The sequence below is a fragment of the Hypomesus transpacificus genome, chromosome 26 (assembly GCF_021917145.1).
Source record: "Hypomesus transpacificus isolate Combined female chromosome 26, fHypTra1, whole genome shotgun sequence".
In the NCBI taxonomy this organism is placed as follows: domain Eukaryota; kingdom Metazoa; phylum Chordata; class Actinopteri; order Osmeriformes; family Osmeridae; genus Hypomesus; species Hypomesus transpacificus.
The window spans coordinates 2,000,749-2,022,768 of NC_061085.1; the positions used below are offsets into that span (position 1 = coordinate 2,000,749).

Genomic DNA, 22,020 nt, shown 5'->3' on the forward strand with positions numbered 1-22,020 from the left:
TCAGGAAAGTTCCAAAAATCCACACCAACGAATGCAGGGATTTGTAACCTCGTGTTTTTCGATTTGTAACTCGTGTTCTCCGATTTGTAACTTGTGTTTGTCAGGTTGCAAACAAATGTAATGGGGGTCGTTTATTTGTGAATCACGAAATACATTTGTGAATTGTGTTACGTTTGTTTGTTTGAATCGTGTTACGCTTGTTTGAATCGTGTTACGTGTGTTTGAATTGTGTTACATTTGTTTGAATCGTGTTACGTTTGTTTGTTTGAATTATGAAACTAATCTAACTCCATAGAAATAAAACAAGTTTTTGTCCCATTCATGGTATGCTCATGATTATATAGATGAGCTGCACGCTGATTCGTTGGTTAACAAAGAGCAAAGCTGTGGAGCAAAGACGCAACACAGCCAAACATGTATCGTGAATTGTAGATGTACACTGGTTATTTATTTGAATGAAAGTCAAGAAAATGAAATACTGTATTTTACCGCAGCGTTTATTACACAAATTCTTTTTGGTGCAGGGTTGAGGGTGGCGTTTAATCTAAGACATACGGTATTTTAGGCTAGCTGTGCTAGTATGCTAACGTGTCTTTAGACCAGAGTTGGTTGTGGAAATTACTTATCCACTGAGAAAGTAAGGGATTACTGTTCATTTTTAGGTAATTTAATTACAGTTACTCGTAATGTACTTGCGTTACATACTGTAAATTAGTCAAACAGTTCTGTATAAATCAATACTGAATTTAAATCTAAATTGATCATTTTACGGTAAAAGTGAACGCTGCCTCTTTAAAATTGTTAGTGCAGTTGCACGTGAGACGCGAGTTTGCTGCATAAACGCAGGCTCTAGCGGTTTGAAGTGGAAGATGTAGGACTCGGCCGAAGCAAGCACCTATAACTGCTTTAGGAAATGGAAATATTCCAAGTACTTCACCTTTTTGTCACAGGTTGACAATAATCTTAATGTTAAGTGCAAACTATGTCCTGGAGAGAAAAACCCATCTGCGACTGCGGCTATACAAGTAACCTACTGAAGCACCTCAAAAGGCAGCATCGACGAACACTTTTGAGTGATCCATGTTCATCGAAAGATAATACCTCAGCAACACATGTTAGGCAGGCAAAACTTGATTTTACATCGCCAGTGGAAAAAGTGTACTGAAGGTGAGCTTTAAAAAATATATATATATATATATATAAATATATTGCAGGATATATAGTGGAAGAGATACTACCCGCTGCGTGCTGTAGAATCTGATCAAAAAACGTTTTCCTCTTACCTAGATAAGTGTTACATCAACATGGAAACAGAGCTTAAAATGACATTCAAGAGTTTGGAATTTATTTCGACAACTGCTGACATTTGGACGAGCCATAACAAAAGTTCTCGGAATGACGGCACATTGGATTGATCTTTTTTCTTTCGTACGTGGACATGCAGCATTAGCTTGTAAAAGAGTAAGAGGGAGACACATATAATGTAATCGCCAATGAAATCGAGCAAGTCTGTTCAACTTATGGACTTCACTCTAAAGTGACAGCAACTGTGACAGATAACGGGTCCAATTTTCTCAAAGCTTTTAGAATGTTCAAACAATCAGATTTTGATGAGGAGTCAGAGGAAGAGGTGACATTTACTGATGTTGAGCAGACTCTCCACAGACCCTGTTGGACAGTTTTATCTCCCTCCTCATTTAAGGTGTGCATCACACACACTTAACTACATTTTTCATGATGTTGAGAAATGGCTTAAAGCAAACGAGTCCAAAGTCAGCTACAAAAATGCAATCTCAAAGTGTTCTGCACTTTGTAGAAAGCAAACTGCTCTTCTGTGGCTTCAGAGTTAGTAGAGAATTCTTTCAAGAAAAAACTCAGTGCTAACTTCAACACGATGGAATTCATTTCACAACGCCCTGTCCAGGATCACTGACATTCCAGTTGCTGAGTTAAATACTGTTTGCACTCAGTTTGGAATAAAATGCTTCTCTGATAGGGAGTATCTGTTCCTAAAGGAATATTTTATTGTGTTGAAGCCACTCATTGTAGCACTAGATATACTGCGAGGAGAAGATAACTGCTACAGTCTTATGCAAAAGTTTAGGCACCCCTCTGAGGCTGCATGATCATTTACTGTCTTCACCAAAAAAAGATCAATATAATATAGTAATATTCCTTTTCTAATTAACACTGAGTGCTGGGGGGTTTTCCAGACAAAGATATTTGGTGTAGCAGTATTTAGTTGTGTGAATCAAATGTGAAAAATAGGCTGTGCAAAAGTTTGTATTTAAATCATTTATTTGATTTGAATACCTCTGCCTACCAAATGCTGATTAACTGCAACACATACTTAGTCTGATTAACTTGTTAAGCCTCCTATTACGGGCTTCTTCTATTAATGATCTAAAAACAAAGATTGTTCAGCAGTATGGTTTAGGGGAAGGCTACAAAAAGTTATCCCGGAGGTTTCAGCTATAAGTTTCCACTGTGAGGAATGTCATTAAGAAATGGAAGGCAACAGGCACAGTTCTTGTTAAGGCCAGAAGTGGCAGGCCAGGAAAAATAACAAAGAGGCAAAGGCGAAGAATGGTCAGAATGGTCAAGGACAACCCTCAGACCACCTCCAAAGACCTGCAAGGTCATCTTGCTGCAGATGGTGTCACTGTGCATTGCTTGACCATTCAGCACACATTGCACAGAGAACAGCTGTATGGGAGAGTGATGCGGAAGAAGCCTTTTCTGCACACGCGCCACAAACAGGCTCGCTTGAGGTTTGCCAAACTACATCAGATGAGACAAGGGAGAGTTATTTGGTCACAACAAGAGGCTTTAAGCATGGAGGCAAAAGGACACAGCATTCCTAATAAAAAAACACTTGCTGCCCACAGTAAAATTGTGTGGGGGGTCCATCATGTTGTGGGGCTGTGTGGCTAGTGCAGGAACTGGGAATCTAGTTAAAGTTGAGGGTCGCAAACTTTAATTGCAAAAAAGTTAAGGGTCGCATGGATTCAATTCAGTACCAGCAAATTCTGGACAATAATGTTCAATAATCTGTAATAAAGCTGAAGTTGCGGCGGAGTTGGGTGTTCCAGCAGGACAACAACCCGAAACATTGCTCCAAATCCACTAAGGCATTTATGCAGAGGAACAACTACAATGTTCTGGAATGACCATCCCAATCCCCAGGCTTGAATATAATTGAAAATCTATGGGGTGACTTGAAGCGGGCTGTCCACGCTAGGCACCCATCAAACCTTACTGAACTGGAGATGTATTGTTAGGAAGAATAGTCAAAATTACCTCAATCCAGACACTCATCAGAGGCTATAAGAAGCGTCTAAAGGCTGTTATTTTTTGCAAAAGAAGGCTCTAGTAAATATTTATGTGATTTTTCTGTTGGGGTGCCCAAATGTATGCATGTGTCTAATTCTCTTATGATGCATATGGCATATTTTCTGTTTGTCAAATATACCTTATTTCACTGTCCATGACGTATGTGTATATATATGACAAAGACGTTCCTCATCCAAACGCCCAACAATTTATGGATGAAAGTGATGGAGATTTTCAGGGGTGCCCAAACTTTTGCATTCAACTGTATTTTTGAACCTTTTTCCAACTCTGGAGATTCTAATGTCCAGGATGATGGCACTGCGGGACGAGTTTAGGATAACAGCATCTCTCCCTGATGTCATTGTTCAGGTAATCTGAGATTGCTAAATTCTTGGTTTACCCATGGTTTAATTTGTATATTTTCTTTCATACTCCTGTATAATGTGAAGTGTCTGATGTATTTATTTTCCCTCTTAGGCGATCAAGGTATGCTTTTCCTCTATGATGGACAACAAAGAAGCTATCCTGGCTGCACTCACTTTGCCCAAATTTAAATTACGGATCAGAGAAGAAGAGAAAAAAAGACACTGTTAATGCTTACAACAGAGTGCCGTGGGTTGCCCATTGAAGACCAACAGCATAATGCTCAACATGACAACAAGTCTGCTGACTCCATGGATGACTTTTTTCCATTTGTGGAGGAGGATTGTGCCTACTTGGCTGAAACAGAGGTCATGGAATATTTGAAATCTGCAGGGTCTGAGCTGGGTGTTCTTTGACAGTTTCCCAAGATTAAGGTAATTTCACTGAGGTACAACACAACCACACCATCAAGCGCACAAGCAATCTTGTGCTCACCCCCAGACGGAACAGAAATTAGAAATAGTTTATTTAGCTGAAAAAAACATATTTTATCATACGTATGATCAAAAAAATATATATACTACAGTATGATGTATAAAAAAATGTTATGTAAATGTATGAAACATGGTGCTCATTGCTTTGAAAAGCTTGATATTTTAGAGAGTAATTATATTTGTTGTTATTCGTATATTTTGCAGAGTACTTGCATTTCTTTTGTTCATGAATGTTTTTGTTGTTCAGATATTTTGGAAATTTGAAAAGTTTTTAGCATTCTACCTATGCTAGATACAGGAGACGTTAGCATTGCTAATAACTGTTACCGACTTTCTTTAAATTGTCCATTGTGTTTAAATCCTTCTTTTAAACTTTCAAGCTTTCTTTTTAATTCCCGTGGAAGTACACAGAGCAGCGCGCAGCTAAACTAGTGTTTGAGATCTAAATTTTTCGACCGTGCCTTTGCTCCGTGCAAGAAGAGCAATCTAGCAATCATTACGTGTCAGTAACCACGTCCTTGTCTGAAGACTCAGACAGAACACGCGCTTCTAGTGATAACTGCAGAACAAACACGAAAGGCTGATACCGCAGATGTAAAAATCCATGTTTCCTGCGATATCACCACCCTGGTCTGTAATGTGTCTGTTTTAACTAGCTATGTAAGTATCAAAATGACCAACAGGCATTGCTGCAATGTTAGTAACCATTGCTAACATGCCAGGGCCATCTTCAAAAAAATAAATAAAAAAAAACAAGGAAAGGCAGCACAGCGGTTTATACTGTTGCCCCACAGGAAGTCGGTCCTGGCTTTGATTCCTGCTTGAGACCTTTCAGTGCTCAGATGGGTTGTCAGCACAGGTCTCTCTGTGTGGAGTTTGCATGTTGTCCCCCTTGCTCAAATTGGGTTTTGTTACGGCCTATTGGGCCTTGCAGTTTGTGTCGTCTCCCCTGTTGTGTTTGCCCCCCCCTCTCGTTTTCCTCCCTATCGTTCGCTGCAGGTGTCTGTCCGTGATTGGCCGGGAATGTCATGTTCGCTCCCTGTGCTTCTCAGATTCTGCCTTCGTTACTCCTCCAGACAAATTTCTACAGTACACCGTTATGCCCTTCGGCATGTGTAACGCCCTTCGGCATGTGTAGCGCCCCGGTGACTTTCCAGCGCCTTATTAACATTGTCGGAGGTGCAGTACTGTACTATTTGGATGAGCTAGTGGTTTACACCCCGAGTTGGGATGAGCATGTCAACACACTGCGAACTGTTTGAGCTCTTGGCTCAGGCCAATTTAACCTTGAACTTGCCAAATGTGACTTCGGGAGGGCTACTGTCACCTATCTGGGTAATGAGGTCAGGTGCAGCCGGTGTCTGCAAAACTCTCTGCCATAGATGCATATCCAACCCCTACTACATGCAGAGAGCTCCATGATTTCCTAGATCTTTCGCCGCAAGTTCTGACCGTTGACGCTCCGCTAACCGATTTACTGAGCCCCTCGATGATGTTTACCTGGTCTGATGTGTGCAAGTCTGCCTTTGCCACTGTTAAAACCTTTTTGTGCAGTTCACCTGTTCTCTCTGCCCCAAATTTTAGCAAGCCCTTCAGTTGGAGGTGGACGCAAGTGCTCTGGGGGCCGGAGCAGTATTGATCCAAGAAGATGCAGATGGAAAAGATCACCATGTCTGTTATTTTTCTCGTAAATTCTCAAAGGCCCAGTCTAGGTACTCCATGATAGAGCAAGAGACTCTGGCCCTACTATTGGCCCTACAACATTTCGAGGTCTACGTGGCTTCCAGCTCTCAGCCTGTTGAGGTGTTTACGGACCACAATCCTTTGGTCTTCCTCCACCGTATGTACAATCATAACCACAGGCTCATGCGTTAAGCCCTCTTGGTGCAGGGTTTCCACTTAGTTTTCCAACATAAAAAGGGTGGAGAAAATGTGGTTGCAGATGCTTCCTCTCGTTTTTAGAGTAGAGTAGAGTGGAGTTCTTCAGGTAGGTAGGAGTCTCACTCCAGTTGAAACTGCTCCTCTTGAACTCCTTTTTGACTCCTCAGTAACAAACTGTCATTTGGGTCTGTGTGGATTGTCCAATGATCTGTAGTTGTACAGGACTGGGTGATCTTCCATGTATTTGTCGAATCTTGCCTTGAAACTGTTGACTGTGGGCGCTCTGACCACCTCTTCAGTTAATGTGTTCCACCAGGGTATCACTCTGTTGCCAAAGAAGGCCTGTCTCTTGTTGCTATTTGTTTTTGTCCTTTTTAGACGGAAAATATGTGCCCTCATTTTCCCTTCTCTCTTTACCTGAGGTATACACGGAACAGTGTCATATAACCCATGCACATATTTAAAGGTGTTGATAAGATCTCCCCGCAGTCTCCTGTATAGTAGTGTAGGTAGTTTCAAGGTTCTAAGTCTGTCCTCGTATGATAGATCCCTTAGTCCCGGTACTCTCTTTGTTGCACGTCTTTGTACATTTTCAATGAGATCTGTCAGCTTCCACGAACCAGGAGACCAAATCGGAGCACCATACTCAATGTGAGGTCGAATCAAAGACTTGAATAGGATAGTAAAGACTTCCTTGTCTACATATTGAAATGTTCTCCACAGGAGCCCGGCCATCTGGTTGGCTTTAGAGGTAATTGACACAATGTGGGTTTCGAAAGACAAGTCCTGGTCAATTACAATTCCAAGATCTTTTTCCTCTTTGGTAAATTCAAGGTTGACAGTCTCTGATTGATTGTGGACTTTAGGAGGCGGCAGGAGGAGGAGCATGCACCCCTATTCATCAATGGATCGGAAGTGGAGAAGGTCAGCTGCTTCAAGTTCCTCGGGGTGAACATCAGCAATGACCTCACCTGGTCTGTTCACACGGACAAGGTGGTCAAAGCGGCCCGTAAGCGCCTCTTCTTCCTGAGGAGACTGAAGAAGTTTGGTATGGACTCAGTCATCCTTACTAACTTTTACAGATGCACTATAGAGAGCATTCTGACTGGTTGTATCACAGTGTGGTATGGGAGCTGCACAGACCGGGACCGCAAGGCCCTACGAAGTGTGGTCCGTTCTGCTGAGTTCATCATCGGCAGGAAGCTCCCAGCCCTACAGGACACCTACCACACACGTTGCCTAAGGAAAGCCAGCAGGATTCTAAGAGACTGTTCCCACCCATCCTTCAGTCTCTTTACCCCGTTGCCTTCTGGCAGGCGTTACCGCAGCATCCGGTCGCGCACACGCAGACTGGACAACAGTTTCTACCCAAGGGTCATCAGGCTTCTCAATGGACACTGATATGGACATTTTTACTGCACACTAGTCACTTATACACTGTCACTTTATGCTACTGGTTGCTCTTTCAGTAACATTGCACTACTGTACCTCGCCACCAGGCTCCTGTTTGGTCATTGACTTAGTCACTGATCTGCAAATTTGCACTACTGCACTGTACTCCACTTAGGTTAGATTAGGTTATAGGGTTGTAACAGTTTTTTTTTTTGTGTGTATTAGGGTTAGTATAGCGTACTATTTATTGTTATCTGTAATTTAGGAAGTTTTAGTGTTAGGGTTAGTATAGTCGTTTATTTATTGCTATCTGTATATTTAGGAAGTTCACTTATCTAAGCTCAGCATAGATGTAAATTTGTTCTGTGTACTTATATATTATGTTATGCCAGGTGCTTGCATTGTCTTGTCTTAAGAATTTCAGTGCCCAGTCTAACCTTGTGTTGCTCTGTGCACCTGACAAATAAAAGACTTGGACTTGGACTCTCCGGAGTGATCAGTCATACAGTAGTTAAAGTCAGGGTGTTTCTTGCCAATCTTTATCACTGTACACTTGCTAGGGTGGAACTTAAGTTGCCCAATTTAGCAGTTTGTTAAGATCCTCTTGTAGTGTCTCACAATCACTGGCTTCACATACTGTACGGTACAGCTTTGTGTCGTCTGCAAAAAGCTTGATCTTACTCAGGACTGATTCCGGCATTTCATTTACAAATAATGTGAACAAGATTGGTCCAAGCACACGGCCTTGTCGCAAGCCGCTGGTAACTGCTGCCCAGCTCGAACTGGCTTGGTTCACACACACACTCTTGTTCACAAACCGTGTTGGTGCTCTGTGAAGAGGTTGTTTTCTTTCAGATGATTCACAATCTCATCTCTGACTATACCTTCTAGAATCTTCCCTGTTGCAGATGTCAAACTTACAGGTCTGTAGTTGCCTGGTTCCTTTTTACTTCCTTTCTTAAAGATGGGTGTGATGTGTCCCACCTTCCAGTCGCTTGGTAGTTTGCCTTCTTCCAGTGACTTGGTGAACATAATATATAAGGGGGTTGCCAGGGTCTCGGCCAACTCTTTCAGAATTCTGGGGTGTATAACATCTGGACCCATTGATTTATTTTTGTGAGTCTTGTGTAAATATCGTTGACATGTAAGTTGATTTTTGACAGCTCCTCATTGTACTCTTGTTTTCTTGCCTCTAGTATAGTGTCAACTCTATCTTTCGTAAAGGTACTAATGAAGAAATTGTTCAGGGTCTCTGCTTTATCTGTGTCTGTGGTCACTACACCTGTTCCATCTTTCGGCTTGGGTATACTCTCGTTTTTTATTTCTTGTTCACATACTTCCAGAATAGTTTTGGATTCTCCTTTATATTCCGTGCCATTTGTTTCTCATAGTTCTTGACTGATTTTCTTGCTGCCCATCTTGCCTGGTTTCTCACTCTGGTTTACTTTTTATAGTCTTCTTCTGATTTGGTTTCCAAGTACCTCTTCCAGGCCGTTTGTTTCTTATTTAGCTTGTTTGTAGTTTCTCCATGGCAACTTTTCCTTCTTCTTGGCTTTTACTCTGGGTATGTGTTTTTCAACGGCTGCTCTTACAGTGTTGGCAAACAATGTCCAGCTTTCTTCTATGTCTTTGTTCTGTAAAAGTTCCTCCCAGTTGAGGTCTAGTTCTTCTGCCATCATTTGGTAGTTTGCTGTACTGGTAATACTCTGATTTCTCGTGTGACCCCTCTACATAACAATTGTAGGCAAATTACAATACAATATGGTCGCTTTTTCCAATCGGGGGTCTTGTTTGAATGTCCTCTATCATACCTCCTTCATTGGTAAAGACCAGGTCAACTGTATTGCTAACTTGGTTGATTCTGTGTCTTGTAGGGCATGTTACATGTTGGTACAAATATGAGTCTTGTGTGGCTTTGAGGAACTTACTCCCTTCACTGCTCTCAGAATTTACTGTCCCTTGACCTTCACTCCATTTTATGTTTGGGTAGTTGAAGTCTCCCAGTAACAGCATGTGTGAGTATCCCTATGTGTTACAGTTTAGCACCCTACATGTGTTGCTATCGACGCATAACCCATGTTTTATGGGTGGGAGTGTTAAGGCCTATAGGGCCTTGCGGTTTGTGTTGTATCCCCTGTTGTGTTTGTCCCTCCCTCTCGTTCTCCTCCCTATCGTTCTCCGCAGGTGTCTGTCCGAGATTGGCCAGGATCGTCACTCTGGTTTCTGCCCAATCATGTTCCCGTCTGTCTGCCCCTCTGCCTTTTAAAAAGCCGGAACTATCCTCGGTTGGGAAGCCAGCCATCCATGTTCTGTTGCAACGTTGTTGAAATTGTGTGTTTTTGAAGTACCTTACGAGCTTGCCTGTAAAATCGAAGTTGTTTGCGTTTGATGGTTTATTTTGGTTTGTTCATTCGCTCACAGGAGAGGGGACAGGTTTTGTTTGTTTTATTTGGATCCCCATTAGCTCCAGCATAAGCTGAAGCTATTCTTCCTGGGGTCCTACAATCTATCATGTGACAATACAATTTACGACATCACATTTCACACTATACACACAAGACATTATTGAGATTACAAATCATATTTACAATAAACACATTTAATCACACACACAAAAAATAAATAATATTGAGAAGTTGACAAGATTACGCTACTCCGAATAGATTTTTAAATTTATATCATATCTATTTTTAAATAAGATATAATGAAAGCTCTATGACTGAATCTCTCTTAATTGATCTTAATTATTGCAATGTCTTTGAAGGTAATGGTTCTTAAGTGATTTTTTAAAACCATACTGGGTGTTTTGTTGTTTGATGGTATTTGGAAGAGCGTTCCATTCACACATAGCTCTATACCTGACTGAACGTTGAATCGATTTGGTTTTCACCTTCGGTAACATAAAACTACCTCCTACTGCATGCCTTGTTGGATAGTGATGTATCTCATTGCTAAATGATAATTTTGAATATATAGTAAAAGGTGTTTTGTTTGTTATAATATTGTGTAAAAAGAACATTAGTGAATAAAAAAATCTGTTTTTAGGTAAGGTAAGCAGCCCATGGGTATACACTAACATCATGCAGTTACCACAGTAGGCAAGGAACGGTGCCACCCCAAGTAATTGGCATTATTTGGGTTAGGCAGGGTATTTAGCACTTTTATTGTTTTATTTTCTTTGGCACCGTTCATGATCCCCTTGTTCTCCTGTTAAGCCTTCTTTGTTAATAAACACATGGTTTTTGACACCCTGTCTGCTTCATGTTGGCTATAGCTGTTAAAAGCTCATTTTGCCCCAAGACATCGGATTACACCATTCAGCCGTATAAGTTCAGGGAGTGTCGTAACAAGTTTCTCCACTAAAAACCCCAATAGAAAATAAAGAAGTTTAGAAGGACAGTTCCTCACTCAAAATTGTCCTTCTCAACTTCAACATCGTATATTTCAACTAAACTGTATGTGTAATTCCTTGACATCTTAATCACAGGCACTGGGTACTAGTCAATAGAATTACACTAATTTTAGCTTTCCAATGATAAATGGCATGTGCAGGGCTGGACTGGGACAAAAAAATTGTCCCTGGCATTTTTGGCCCAGGCGGCCCACACCCACCGTGATTGGTCAGACACATTCCCTGCAGACAGTCCTCTTAAAATAAGCGTGCATTCTATGATACGAGTTGCCTAGTGTCTTGCATTGATGTGATCGTTTTGGATCCTCCAAGAGGGGTTGTAGCAACCAATAATTTAATAATGGCCAATAATGTAATAACGGCCAATAACATTAATTTAAATGTCATAAAAACAATAACGTAATAAATTGCCAATAATATAATAAAGTTGTTGAGCCAATAATGTAATAACTTTTTGCCAATAATGTAATAACTTATTACGTTGTTGGCTGGTTATTACGTTATTGGCCTTGCATTGGAAAAAAAACTTTGAAAATGTAATAACCGAGCCAATAATGTAATAACTGAGGTATCACTTTATTTTATCTTCAATTTCTGCAGAGAAAGTGTCACTCTTAGCCTTAATATTGCATCTTGCAACAGATAATTATTAGGTCGGATTAAATATCCGACCTTACAGTTACCCATCCACCCTTGAACCCCCCTCCACAGGAGGCCTTAAAGGAGCAATTAAGTCCATTTGGATTTATACCTCACTCTTAGGGTCCGTTATGTTACTCCGAGTATCCAACTCTTTGACCATGCAGGCGCTTTGATGGAGTCTTGAGTCTTTCTAAGTTCTGCGTTGCAGTTTTCAGTATGGTTTTGCAATACACCGCCGGAACGCTAGGGGCTGCGGAAATGAGTTGTTATCTGACCGCCCCGCGGTCTCCATTGGTCACAGTCGCCTCATCAATATGTATAAAAGACACTTCAATACTAAAATAACTTAACAGCACACATGTACCTGAACGTCTAATCTAACTGTAAAACTGTAAAATTGCTAGCATAATTTACATAGTTGTTGTAGTAAATAAATGGATATCATTTGTTATGTATTATTGTGCAGAAATATCTGTTGTAATAAGACAGCTGTGAGGTTTATACCCAAGTAGGCTAGTTTTATTTCAGTTTTATCCATTAGATGACAGTGTAGATTAACCTTTTCTGGGAACCTGTTAAATGTGCCTTAAAACACCTAAACAGCATGCCCAAAGTAAATTGAAAGCTGTTCATGAACCATTTGGAGTACATGCATGTAAATGGTCTCTTTTGAAAGCTGACACTCTGAAGTTATTTACTCTGTTGTCAGGACCCGTCAAGATCAAGCCGCAACAGCAAGTGCCATCAACGTCTTTGTCCGGTGACCGTTCCTTCAGAAAAGTCAGAGAAAAAAGTTACTGCTTACCTACGATTACTTCGGAATGTTCCAGGTATGCACACAACCCACCTACTGGTGTTCAGTAATAGAAGCTTGAACCCAAGGAAAGTGAAAGTTTCTATTTCCGCCTATATTTTGTTTTGAAAACAGAGGCCTGAAGAGGCCTAGAGATGGAAGGTATTAGCTGGAAGACAGAATTGGACCACAGGTTGAAGCCTTACCTAATTCAAATCAAAGGTCAAACATAATCCCACAATATATTCATATTTGTCACATGTTTTTATAAGAGTACATCCAGGCGTTTTCTAAAAGGGCCTTTTGGAGACTCCAGAATGACCCTTGTAACCAAGGTCAAATTCTTAGGATAAAAAGGTATAATTGTTATCTCTAATGAAAGGTGGTACTTAGAACTATCATAAAATAGCAAAATCCCACATTAGTATTACTGAAACATAAAAACTGAAGCATGAACACATTGGAGTGCTTCATCTGATTCCCAGGATTGGCGCACAAAGAACACTGATTCTGTCAACCCTATTGCACAATCAACTTTTTTTTGGAGGCTCCACCAAAACATAACAAATGGGGTATCGCCATTTACAGCTAGCGCTAAGCTACAAGGCTAACAAGCTTATATCAGAGCCAGTCGAAGCCAGTTTGAGATATTGGTTTAGAACAAGTGGGGGAGGGGGGGGGGGGGGGGGGGCGCACAGACCTATTTGGCTTTAGAGGGCTGTCAACGGGGCATGGAAGCTCCTATTGGGTCGAACAAGATGTCAATCGAAACGGCAGAGTGTAGCGGCCATTTTAAGACTATCCCCGCGTTTGTACAAAACCCACATCTCCTCCTATGAGCGATAGTGCATGAGAGACTGAAATAAAATAATTGCCAAAGGAAGAATGAAGCAACAAGATCGTGGCTATGTGTGGATATAATTCATTGTTTGGACAACTTCTCGACATGGTTAGATACTTTGGACCTTTGGGAATACGCTGATGAGGTTTTGATGGGTTGTGTGCATACCTGGAACATTCCGAAGTAATCGTAGGTAAGCAGTAACTTTCTTTCTCTGACTTTTCTGAAGGAACGGTCACCGGACAAAGACGTTGATGGCACTTGCTGTTGCGGCTTGATCTTGAATTGGTTTATTGCAATGGAAGCCCAAGAAACGTAGCTTTCCAATGATGTATAACATGTGTAGCAGTCAAAAAAATATATATGTTAATACTTGCGTAGTAACTGGGGGAGGAGGGGGCAGTGTTTCAGGAAAAAGAGGTTAAGGAATTTAATTGTGTTAGCTAAGCCTGATTTGAAAATGAAACTTAATGACAAAATAACTGCTTAGAGAATAATATGAACTAACCTACTGAGTTACTCAGCATGTTTTGTAGTAGCAGTAGCTCTGCAAACCCCGAAGGTTTGCAGAGCTAACTCAAAAATGTCCAAACGTCACTTTCTTCGTAATACACCCCACTGGCATATATAACTGAAAATATTCTATTGCAAAACATGCTGAGTAACTCAGTAGGTTAGTTCATAGTATATTTACCTGTCAAACCAGGCTTTTAGCTCAGACTCTATGCGTGTTCTCATGTTGAGGCTGTATTGCGATGATATTGGCCATTCAGAACTATGTGTAATATATAGAGCTTTCAAACGATTAAAATATTTAATCGCGATTAATCGCATTATTGTCACGGTTAAGTCGCGATTAATCGCACATTTTTATCTATTCTAAATGTCCCTTGATTTCTTTTTCATCCATTATTTTTTCAAATGTTAATGCTCTTATCAACATGGAAAAGTGGTTCGGATTGCTTCGTGCAAAAGTTTTTTTTTAATTGAAAACAACATTGCAATCGCCTGGCTTTGACGAGCGGGCGGAGAATCCCCATCAGCTGTGTGCTTGGCCATCAGAATGGCATTTTAGACTACACGAGGTGCTGCGATGATAGCTCAGTTCACAACGACAGAACACACTGATCACTCTGGTCTTGTCAATGGAACCATTTGGCAACCTTTTAAAAGTAAACTTTCCATTCAGAATCTTATTGGCATCCATTTCGGCGTCTGGCGCTGGCAATCAACTCAAAACGTAACGTTAGCCTACTACCAGATAATTTTTAATATCCGTAAACGGGCTCTGCTACTACTCTTTAGCCGGCTCGCAAGCCCAAACAAGTGTGTGTGGCATGCCTGTTGTTTTGTTTCCTGTCTAGCTAGATCCGATACGGTATTGTAGTTTTTCTAACGTCAGTGGTTGTTGCAACAGAATGTTAAAAAAACTACAAAGTTTGCTAGGTCAAAACGAGCGTTAAACGCGCGATAAAAAAATTGACGCCGTTAATTTGGGTTTGCGTTAACGCCGTTAATAATGCGTTTAACTGACAGCACTAGTAATATACTGGTTCGTTTCAAATGAGTATGAGATTGTTGCATGAATGTTTGATCAAACACATTTTTTTTCCCATTTTGAGGCCCTCAAGGGACAAACACAGCAGGCATTCATATCTGCACATGTTAGCACTCTACACATCTAGGTACATTAAATGTTTGGATAGGAGGAGCTCCCCTCATACATTTCTCACATGAAGTAACTTCAAGATTGATCAGTAGGCTGTGCTTTTACATGTTTTGCGCTCTAACCTCAGACATAACCTGTTCCAGGTTAAAAAGTCACTTTTGTGTCACCACATACCCTTGCTTTGAGCACAACATACTTCGCTAACCCACTAATCTCTCTTAGTAGTATACCCCACAAGTTATATTATCCTGTGTTCAGAGTTGAAAAACATAACTGAGAAGAATAACTGTCTTTACATACATACACCATTATGAGCAACTGTCTATTTATACAACAATATCTGTAAGAATTGTAATGACTTAAGACCCAAATGTAAAAAAGTAAAGCTTTGCTTTTTTGGAGGCCCGACGTGTGCCTCCAAAAAATGGTACCAGTCGAGGCGACTGAAACCTATGGAGACCGCGGGGCTGTCATTGGTCAGATAACGACTCCTTACCGCAGCCCCTAGCGTTCCGGCGGTGAATTGCAAAACCATACTGAAAACTGCAAAGCAGAACTTAGAAAGACTCACGACTCCATAAAAGCGCTTGCATGGTCAAAGAGTTGGATACACAGAGTACTATAATGGAACCCTAAGAGTGAGATATAAATCCAAATGGACTCTTAATTGCTCCTTTAAGGCCTCCTGTGGAGGAGGGTTTAAGGGTGGAGGGGCATCTGTAAGGTCAGATATTTAAACATGTGTTGCAAGATGCAATATTAAGGCTAAGAGTGACACTTTCTTTCCAGAAATTGAAGATAAAATAAAGTGATACCTCAGTTATTACATTATTGGCTCAGTTATTACATTTTCAAAGTTTTTTTCTAATGCAGGCCAATAACGTAATAACCAGCCAATAAAGTAATAAGTTATTACATTATTGGCAAAAAGTTATTACATTATTGGCTCAACAACTTTATTACATTATTGGCAATTTATTTCGTTATTGGTTGTATAACATTTAAATTATTAAGTTATTGGCAGTTATTAAATTATTGGCCGTTATTACATTATCGGTTGCTCCAGGGGTCTCAAGACTTATCTGTTGATTTTACACTTAAATAATTATTTAATGATTTATTATGATTTGTATATTTATGGTATTTTTTAATTATCATTGATATTGTATTGCTATTATTGTTTTTATTACTATTTTGCTTAAAATTGGCTTAGCAACTTTTAAAAACAGTTTACTGTTCATTTTAACTATTGTAAAATTCATATTGGGCATACATAGAACACACACACACACAGCCTCCCTCCCTTGCTGAGAGTCCTTGCTGAAAGTAATTTGCCTACTCCTTACCACGTCGTCAACTACTTTTACTGGACCCATCCCTGAGCCGGGTCCATCACAAGCATAAACGTCTCACCTTCCTCACCAGCTACCAAAGCAGGCATAAATGCTCCTGCTGACATGAGCTAGGTCAATGAGTTTTATATGCATTTCAAAACCTAAAACTTTTGACAGAAGTGGTCATTCTGTGATGAGAACACATTGGCAAAAGATAAACCCTTTCCAGACAGACAATTCAAATATGGGAAACCAGTTTCCCATGGCTCCCACCTTAATATCTTCGCCGTCCAAACACCAATTTTTATTCTGAAAACTGCCAGATACTCATGATAACATAAGCTAAAAGCACATATAATTGGTTAAGACGATACTGGCCTTGAAAAATAAAATGTATCGCCAGCGACATCAGCCATTTTTTCCCTAAACATAGCCAGAGAGGATTAGATTTACCGCTTCAAATTGAAATCAGAGACGATATTATGAGTAAAGACAAGTTTCTTGATATGTGTTGTCAATTGAAAGTCTAAACTTTTTAGTCACGAAGAATTTGTTTGTAGGAGTTATGCTAAGTAAAGTTATTTCAGTGACCCGGTTTCGGTTTATGTTTATTTCATATGCTCTAAGTTTTCCTCTATCTTGTAATTAAAGTGGTTGAAAATTGTCTGATGAAGTATGGCGGACGGAGAAGATTTTTGTTAATAAAAAATGGCTGCCTGAAATCTCCTTGATTTGCGTTAAGTAATCATATATTTATTTACATCATTAAAAAACCCTAGTTCTTCTCTTCAATATGGTGTCAACAGTTATGGTGTTTGATTTAATATAAAAATTCATAAAATTAAATAAAGAATATTAATTCTAACAGAAAAACAAAAAGAAAACTGAGAATTTTCTGCATTGTGGCTTAGGCAGGAAAGGGTTCAATATAAGATGCGATGCGGAAGTAATGCACTCTGCACAACAAGGGCGCTACTTTGCATACAAGCCTTTTGAAAGGTTTATGACATATATCTTTAAGAAAGTAATCCATCGATTTAATAAATTGGCAACAACTACACAATATGAATTATGTGCAGAGAATGTAAAGTTGCTATATAATTGAGAGAAAAAAACAGACATGCAGGAAATGGCCTTTGTCAGATTTACATTACATATAGTCATTTAGCAGACGCTCTTATCCAGAGCGACTTACAGTAAGTACAGGGACATTCTCCCCAAGGCAAGTAGGGTGAAGTGCCTTGCCCAAGGACACAACATCATTTGACCCGGCAGGGAATCGATCCGGTAACCTTCTGATTACTAGCCCGACTCCCTCACCGCTCAGCCATCTGACTCCCTGATGATTTAAACCCAGGCCGGTGTGATGGTACTCTTAGGGAATTCCTACGGAAGACAACGTTTATCTAGGGAGTCAGGTGGCTGAGCGGTTAGGGAATCGGGCTAGTAATCAGAAGGTCGCTGGTTTAATTCCCAGCCGTGCCAAAATGAAGTTGTGTCCTTGGGCAAGGCACTTCACCCTACTTGCCTCGGGGGAATGTCCCTGTACTTACTGCAAGACGCTCTGGATAAGAGCGTCTGCTAAATGACTAAATGTAAATGTATCACAAGTTTTAGGTTTTGAAATGCTTATAAAAGTTATTGAAGAAGATGGAAGTTCACCATAATTTTTTTTATTTTTATTTAAGGACAAGCTCAGCACCCCCCACTGACAATGACATCTATGGGCATTCACTTCCCAAGCAGTAAACAACATTTTGCCCAAATGGTCCCTATTTACCTGTGCTGAATTTACATTTACATTTAGTCATTTAGCGTCTTATCCAGAGCGAAGCCATCTGATCCCCATAGCCATCTGATCCCCATGCCCTGGTTGTTGACTGATGATCTTTATTCAAATTATGATTTTGTAAATTACGTTCTGTAAAGCGATCGCTGACGAAGAGGCCATTTGGGAGGAGGACCAGCATGACTCTAATGGGCACCTAAACACCCATGACAAGCCTAGGCTACTCCATGGCAAACTTTGCAGATGGAGCAAAATTGAGCAGAGAAAATGGAGCAGAGTGGGAGCAAAATATTTCCCTTTGTGTGCATCAGAGTTGGCAATTTAGTTATTTACCTGGGTCATGTAATAGCGTGTGTCCCAGGCATACAGTTCCCCATTAAAGGGCCGGCCTCTCTTCAGACACTCCTTTTCCTTTAGTTTTAGGATCACTGCCCTCTCCTCCTCTCCAAGGGGTTTCAGCTTATGGGCCAGCTCCTCTAAAAAAAACATACCAGTTGATGACTTGAATAATCAAACAACAACAACAAAAAATTGTTTTGTAAGTTAAAACAACAATAACAATTTCAGATGTGTGTACAAATAACCTATTAAAACATACATTTAGCAACTATGTTTGTCCATTGAATAAATGTAAATAACTGCTGTAGCTGATTCTGTTCCCCAAGTTTATTAAATGTTCCAATAATTGAAGTTCATTTTCTTTAATCAGAAATACCCACCTAGGAAAGCGTCCACCTTGTTGCCAGACTTTGCCATGTTCATCTCCAGGACAAAGTCAGCATGGCTGCTGAAGCCAAGCAGGAAACTTTTTTCGGCTCTCAGCTGTACCAGTTCCTTTAAGATGGCTGAGTTCTCCTAATAAAGAGAATGACAGAAATAAGGAAGATTGGAATCCAATCATTTGAAGACTGTCAGATATTGCTGTACCCAGTTACGGGTAATTTAAATACAAGCTAGGCAGATTGTTTTGTCAACAAAATTGACTCGCTGGTGAGCAATATTGGTTGCTTACCTCAACAAATATACAATACTAAGACATAACTGCAATGTTTCCCCCCAGTACGGTGTTCATTTTAGGACATCCTCATATCTCAGACTCAAGTGTCAGACTCAAACGAAAAGGCGTCAATTCTCAGACCAAAAGTCGTCAGACTTAGGCGAAACGGCTTCAGTCTTAGAAAAACCTCTGTCATTCTCAGACTCTCCAACTAAACTGAGTCATTCTCAGACAAAACACTCTCAAACCAAACCCATCATTCTCAGACAAAACGCTCTCAAACCAAACGCCGTCATTCTCAGACAAAACGCTCTCAAAACAAGCGGAGCTGGTTCATGCAGGGGGACGCGAGACATAGCGCTCATTAGCAGCGCGTCACTGGCAGCGCGTCATCACTCAGTAGGGGCACACCTTCTTAGCAGGGCGGGCTATTTAATCAGGATATCGCTGCACTCTGCTTTAATAGTGCGACACAGGTTGCTTCTGTTCATCTGCTGTTCTTGAGTCTAACGCTGTGTCCGATCGATCTGATTCCTGGGTGGCGTGAACGGATATTGTCTTCGGGTACGATCGTTATTTGGAGGATTCCGCTGTGTGGGGCTGAATCTTTGGGAACACTTGGTCTAATGTGGAAATGTGGCCGTGATTCGGCGGTACAACGTGGGTTATGTCTGTTCTGCGAGTTGCACAGCGTTTTTTGCAGGCTCTAACCTGTATGTCATGTGGTCATTGATTCTGGCCTGGTCCGTGTTGGATCTGGAGTGGTTAGCCACGCATTGCTGGGCTCGGTAAGTTGGCGTGTTCTGGTGCGGGTGTTTTCCCTGTCCTACTGGGCTGTGCCCTCGGCCTGCGCGTTGTTTGTTTTGGGGATGTCTCGTTGTATGGTATTGACCTAGCACTAAAGCTCTCTAGGAAGTCGCTTTGGATAAAAGTTCTGCTACATGAATGAATGTAATGCAATGCTAATGTTTTATCCTAAAACCAGATTTTATTAGCAAGAGGGTTTATGTTTAGCACTTTTGCAAGGCACTGCATTCATGTCACATTCTCATTGGGGGCTGAGCACCCCTAAAGGTCTGATCCTAGAATCGCCCCTGGAACAATTTCTGGGGAAATTGCGGGGTGTGCTTGCATCGGTTGCAGATGGGTCAGTTTTTTTTACTGTAATTTTTAAAACTGATATACAGCGACGCACCATATAAGCTTGAGTTTAAATACATTATTTAATGTGACATTGCGTACTGTACATGCAAGTCTTAGCTAAATGACTTAAATGTATAATGCCTTTTCAATCAGTCCTCCGACACCACATAACGACACTTGCTGAGTATAACAGCGCAACAGCTCAAACACAGGCAGGGATACAGTAGCAATACTAGTGCTAAATAAGTATTTAGCTGCTAGGCTCCATGACGCTGGGTAAGAAAGGCTCGTGAAACTGCTCACCGAAAAAATGAAGGGGAACCCACTTGTCTGGCAAATTACGACGTTCGTAGGAACCTAGCGAAAAATAGCCTAAACTTTCCTAGACTTTTAGCTAGGTTTATAGGTACCTAGCGAAAAATAGCCTAAACTTTCCTAGACTTTTAGCTAGGTTTATAGGTACCTAGTGAAAAATAGCCTCAACTTTCCTAGACTTTTAGCTACGGTACCAATGCAGAAGGAACACTGATATCGCTGTCTTACTCGAACGCCGTATCTATGCGTCGTTGCTAACGTGTGTTGACATTGTGCACACCCAATTAATTCAAAATGTGTAGGTCGCACATGTGCGAGTGTTGTAAAAAATCCTCGTACTGTCTCAAAAACTGGTCGCAAAATGCGACCATTTGGTCGCAGTCTGGAGCCCTGCAGTAAGTACAGGGACATTCCCCGAGGCAAGTAGGGTGAAGTGTCTTGCCCAAGGACAATACCATGGTGTTGTTTCTGTTAACTGGTACAGCAAGAAAACTTACTTTTGATATAATACAGAATAGTTGTTTTCTGCAAGCTAGTGCCATGGATTCTACAAACTCCACCATCCTTAGATCTCAGACTCAGACAAACAACGTCAAACTAAACGTCATCAGAAAAACCTTTGTCAGACGTCTCTGACTCGTTTTTTAAATTAATTGTAGACATACAGATAGGCCTACAACACAACAATCATGTACAGCACATGCTGATATATCGAACCAGAGCCTGTCTAAATATTACATTCAATATTATTATTGAATGTAGGATACGTCATCATGATACAACACATACAGCCTACAAAAAAACATTCTACTGAGTGTGCATCCTTCTAATACGGCGAGTTTGCAAGTCATAATTTATTTTTCTTTTGGTGTCATGATATGTGCTTGACTGGATTTGGAACCCTTAAATACAATTTTAAGTTAGCAAGTGCAAATGTCTACTTATTGTCTTGTCATTACGACGTTGTTATTTATGTTTCAATGTCAGTGAGTGAGCTAGCGATAAAACGTTAGCTTGAGCAACATTTTCAAACCAAACAATTTGGTTTGAGAGTGTTTAGTCTGAGAATGATGGCATTTGGGTTGAGAACGTTTTGTCTGAGAATGATGGCGTTTGGTTTGAGAGCGTTTTGTCTAAGAATGACAGCGTTTTGTCTGAGAATGATGGTGTTTGGTTTGAGAGCGTTTTGTCTGAGAATAAAGCCGTTTCGCCTAAGTCTCCCGCTTTTGGTCTGAGACTTGACGCCTTTTCGTTTGAGACTGACACTTGAGTCTGAGATCTGAGGATGTCCTAAAATGACCACCGTACCCCAGAGTAACAGCTACACACCTTAACTCAGAAATTCTTCCGCAAACACACTGATCCTTGGAGGACCTTGGTGCTTTTCAAGTGTACAAACATTGTCTATTTGCTGGGCTATTGGAATAACAGCGCTGTCAGATATTAGCAGCTCTGTGCCACACTCGGAGTTGGTGCAGAGTCCCTCTTTTGCAGCTATTTTAACAAAATATTCCCCCGTCCCAGCACCCAAATTAAATCAGTTTCATAGAAGTGTTGACATTTATATATAATTGTGGCAAGCTAGTATCTACGGTTGTTACCTGGTTAAAGCTCTGGAATGT

General features: G+C 40.7%; 1 protein-coding gene across 1 annotated transcript in view; it reads right to left on the reverse strand.

The window, feature by feature from the left end:
* The window catches only part of thop1 (thimet oligopeptidase 1), a 73,427-nt gene that overhangs the window by 46,606 nt on the left and 4,801 nt on the right, over window positions 1-22,020 (reverse strand). Inside the window, exons 4-5 of the mRNA XM_047050005.1 lie at window positions 18,663-18,798; window positions 18,277-18,419 (exon numbers count right to left, since the gene is read on the reverse strand). Coding sequence (XP_046905961.1) covers window positions 18,277-18,419; window positions 18,663-18,798 — 279 coding nt within the window. The remainder of the gene's footprint in view (window positions 1-18,276; window positions 18,420-18,662; window positions 18,799-22,020) is intronic.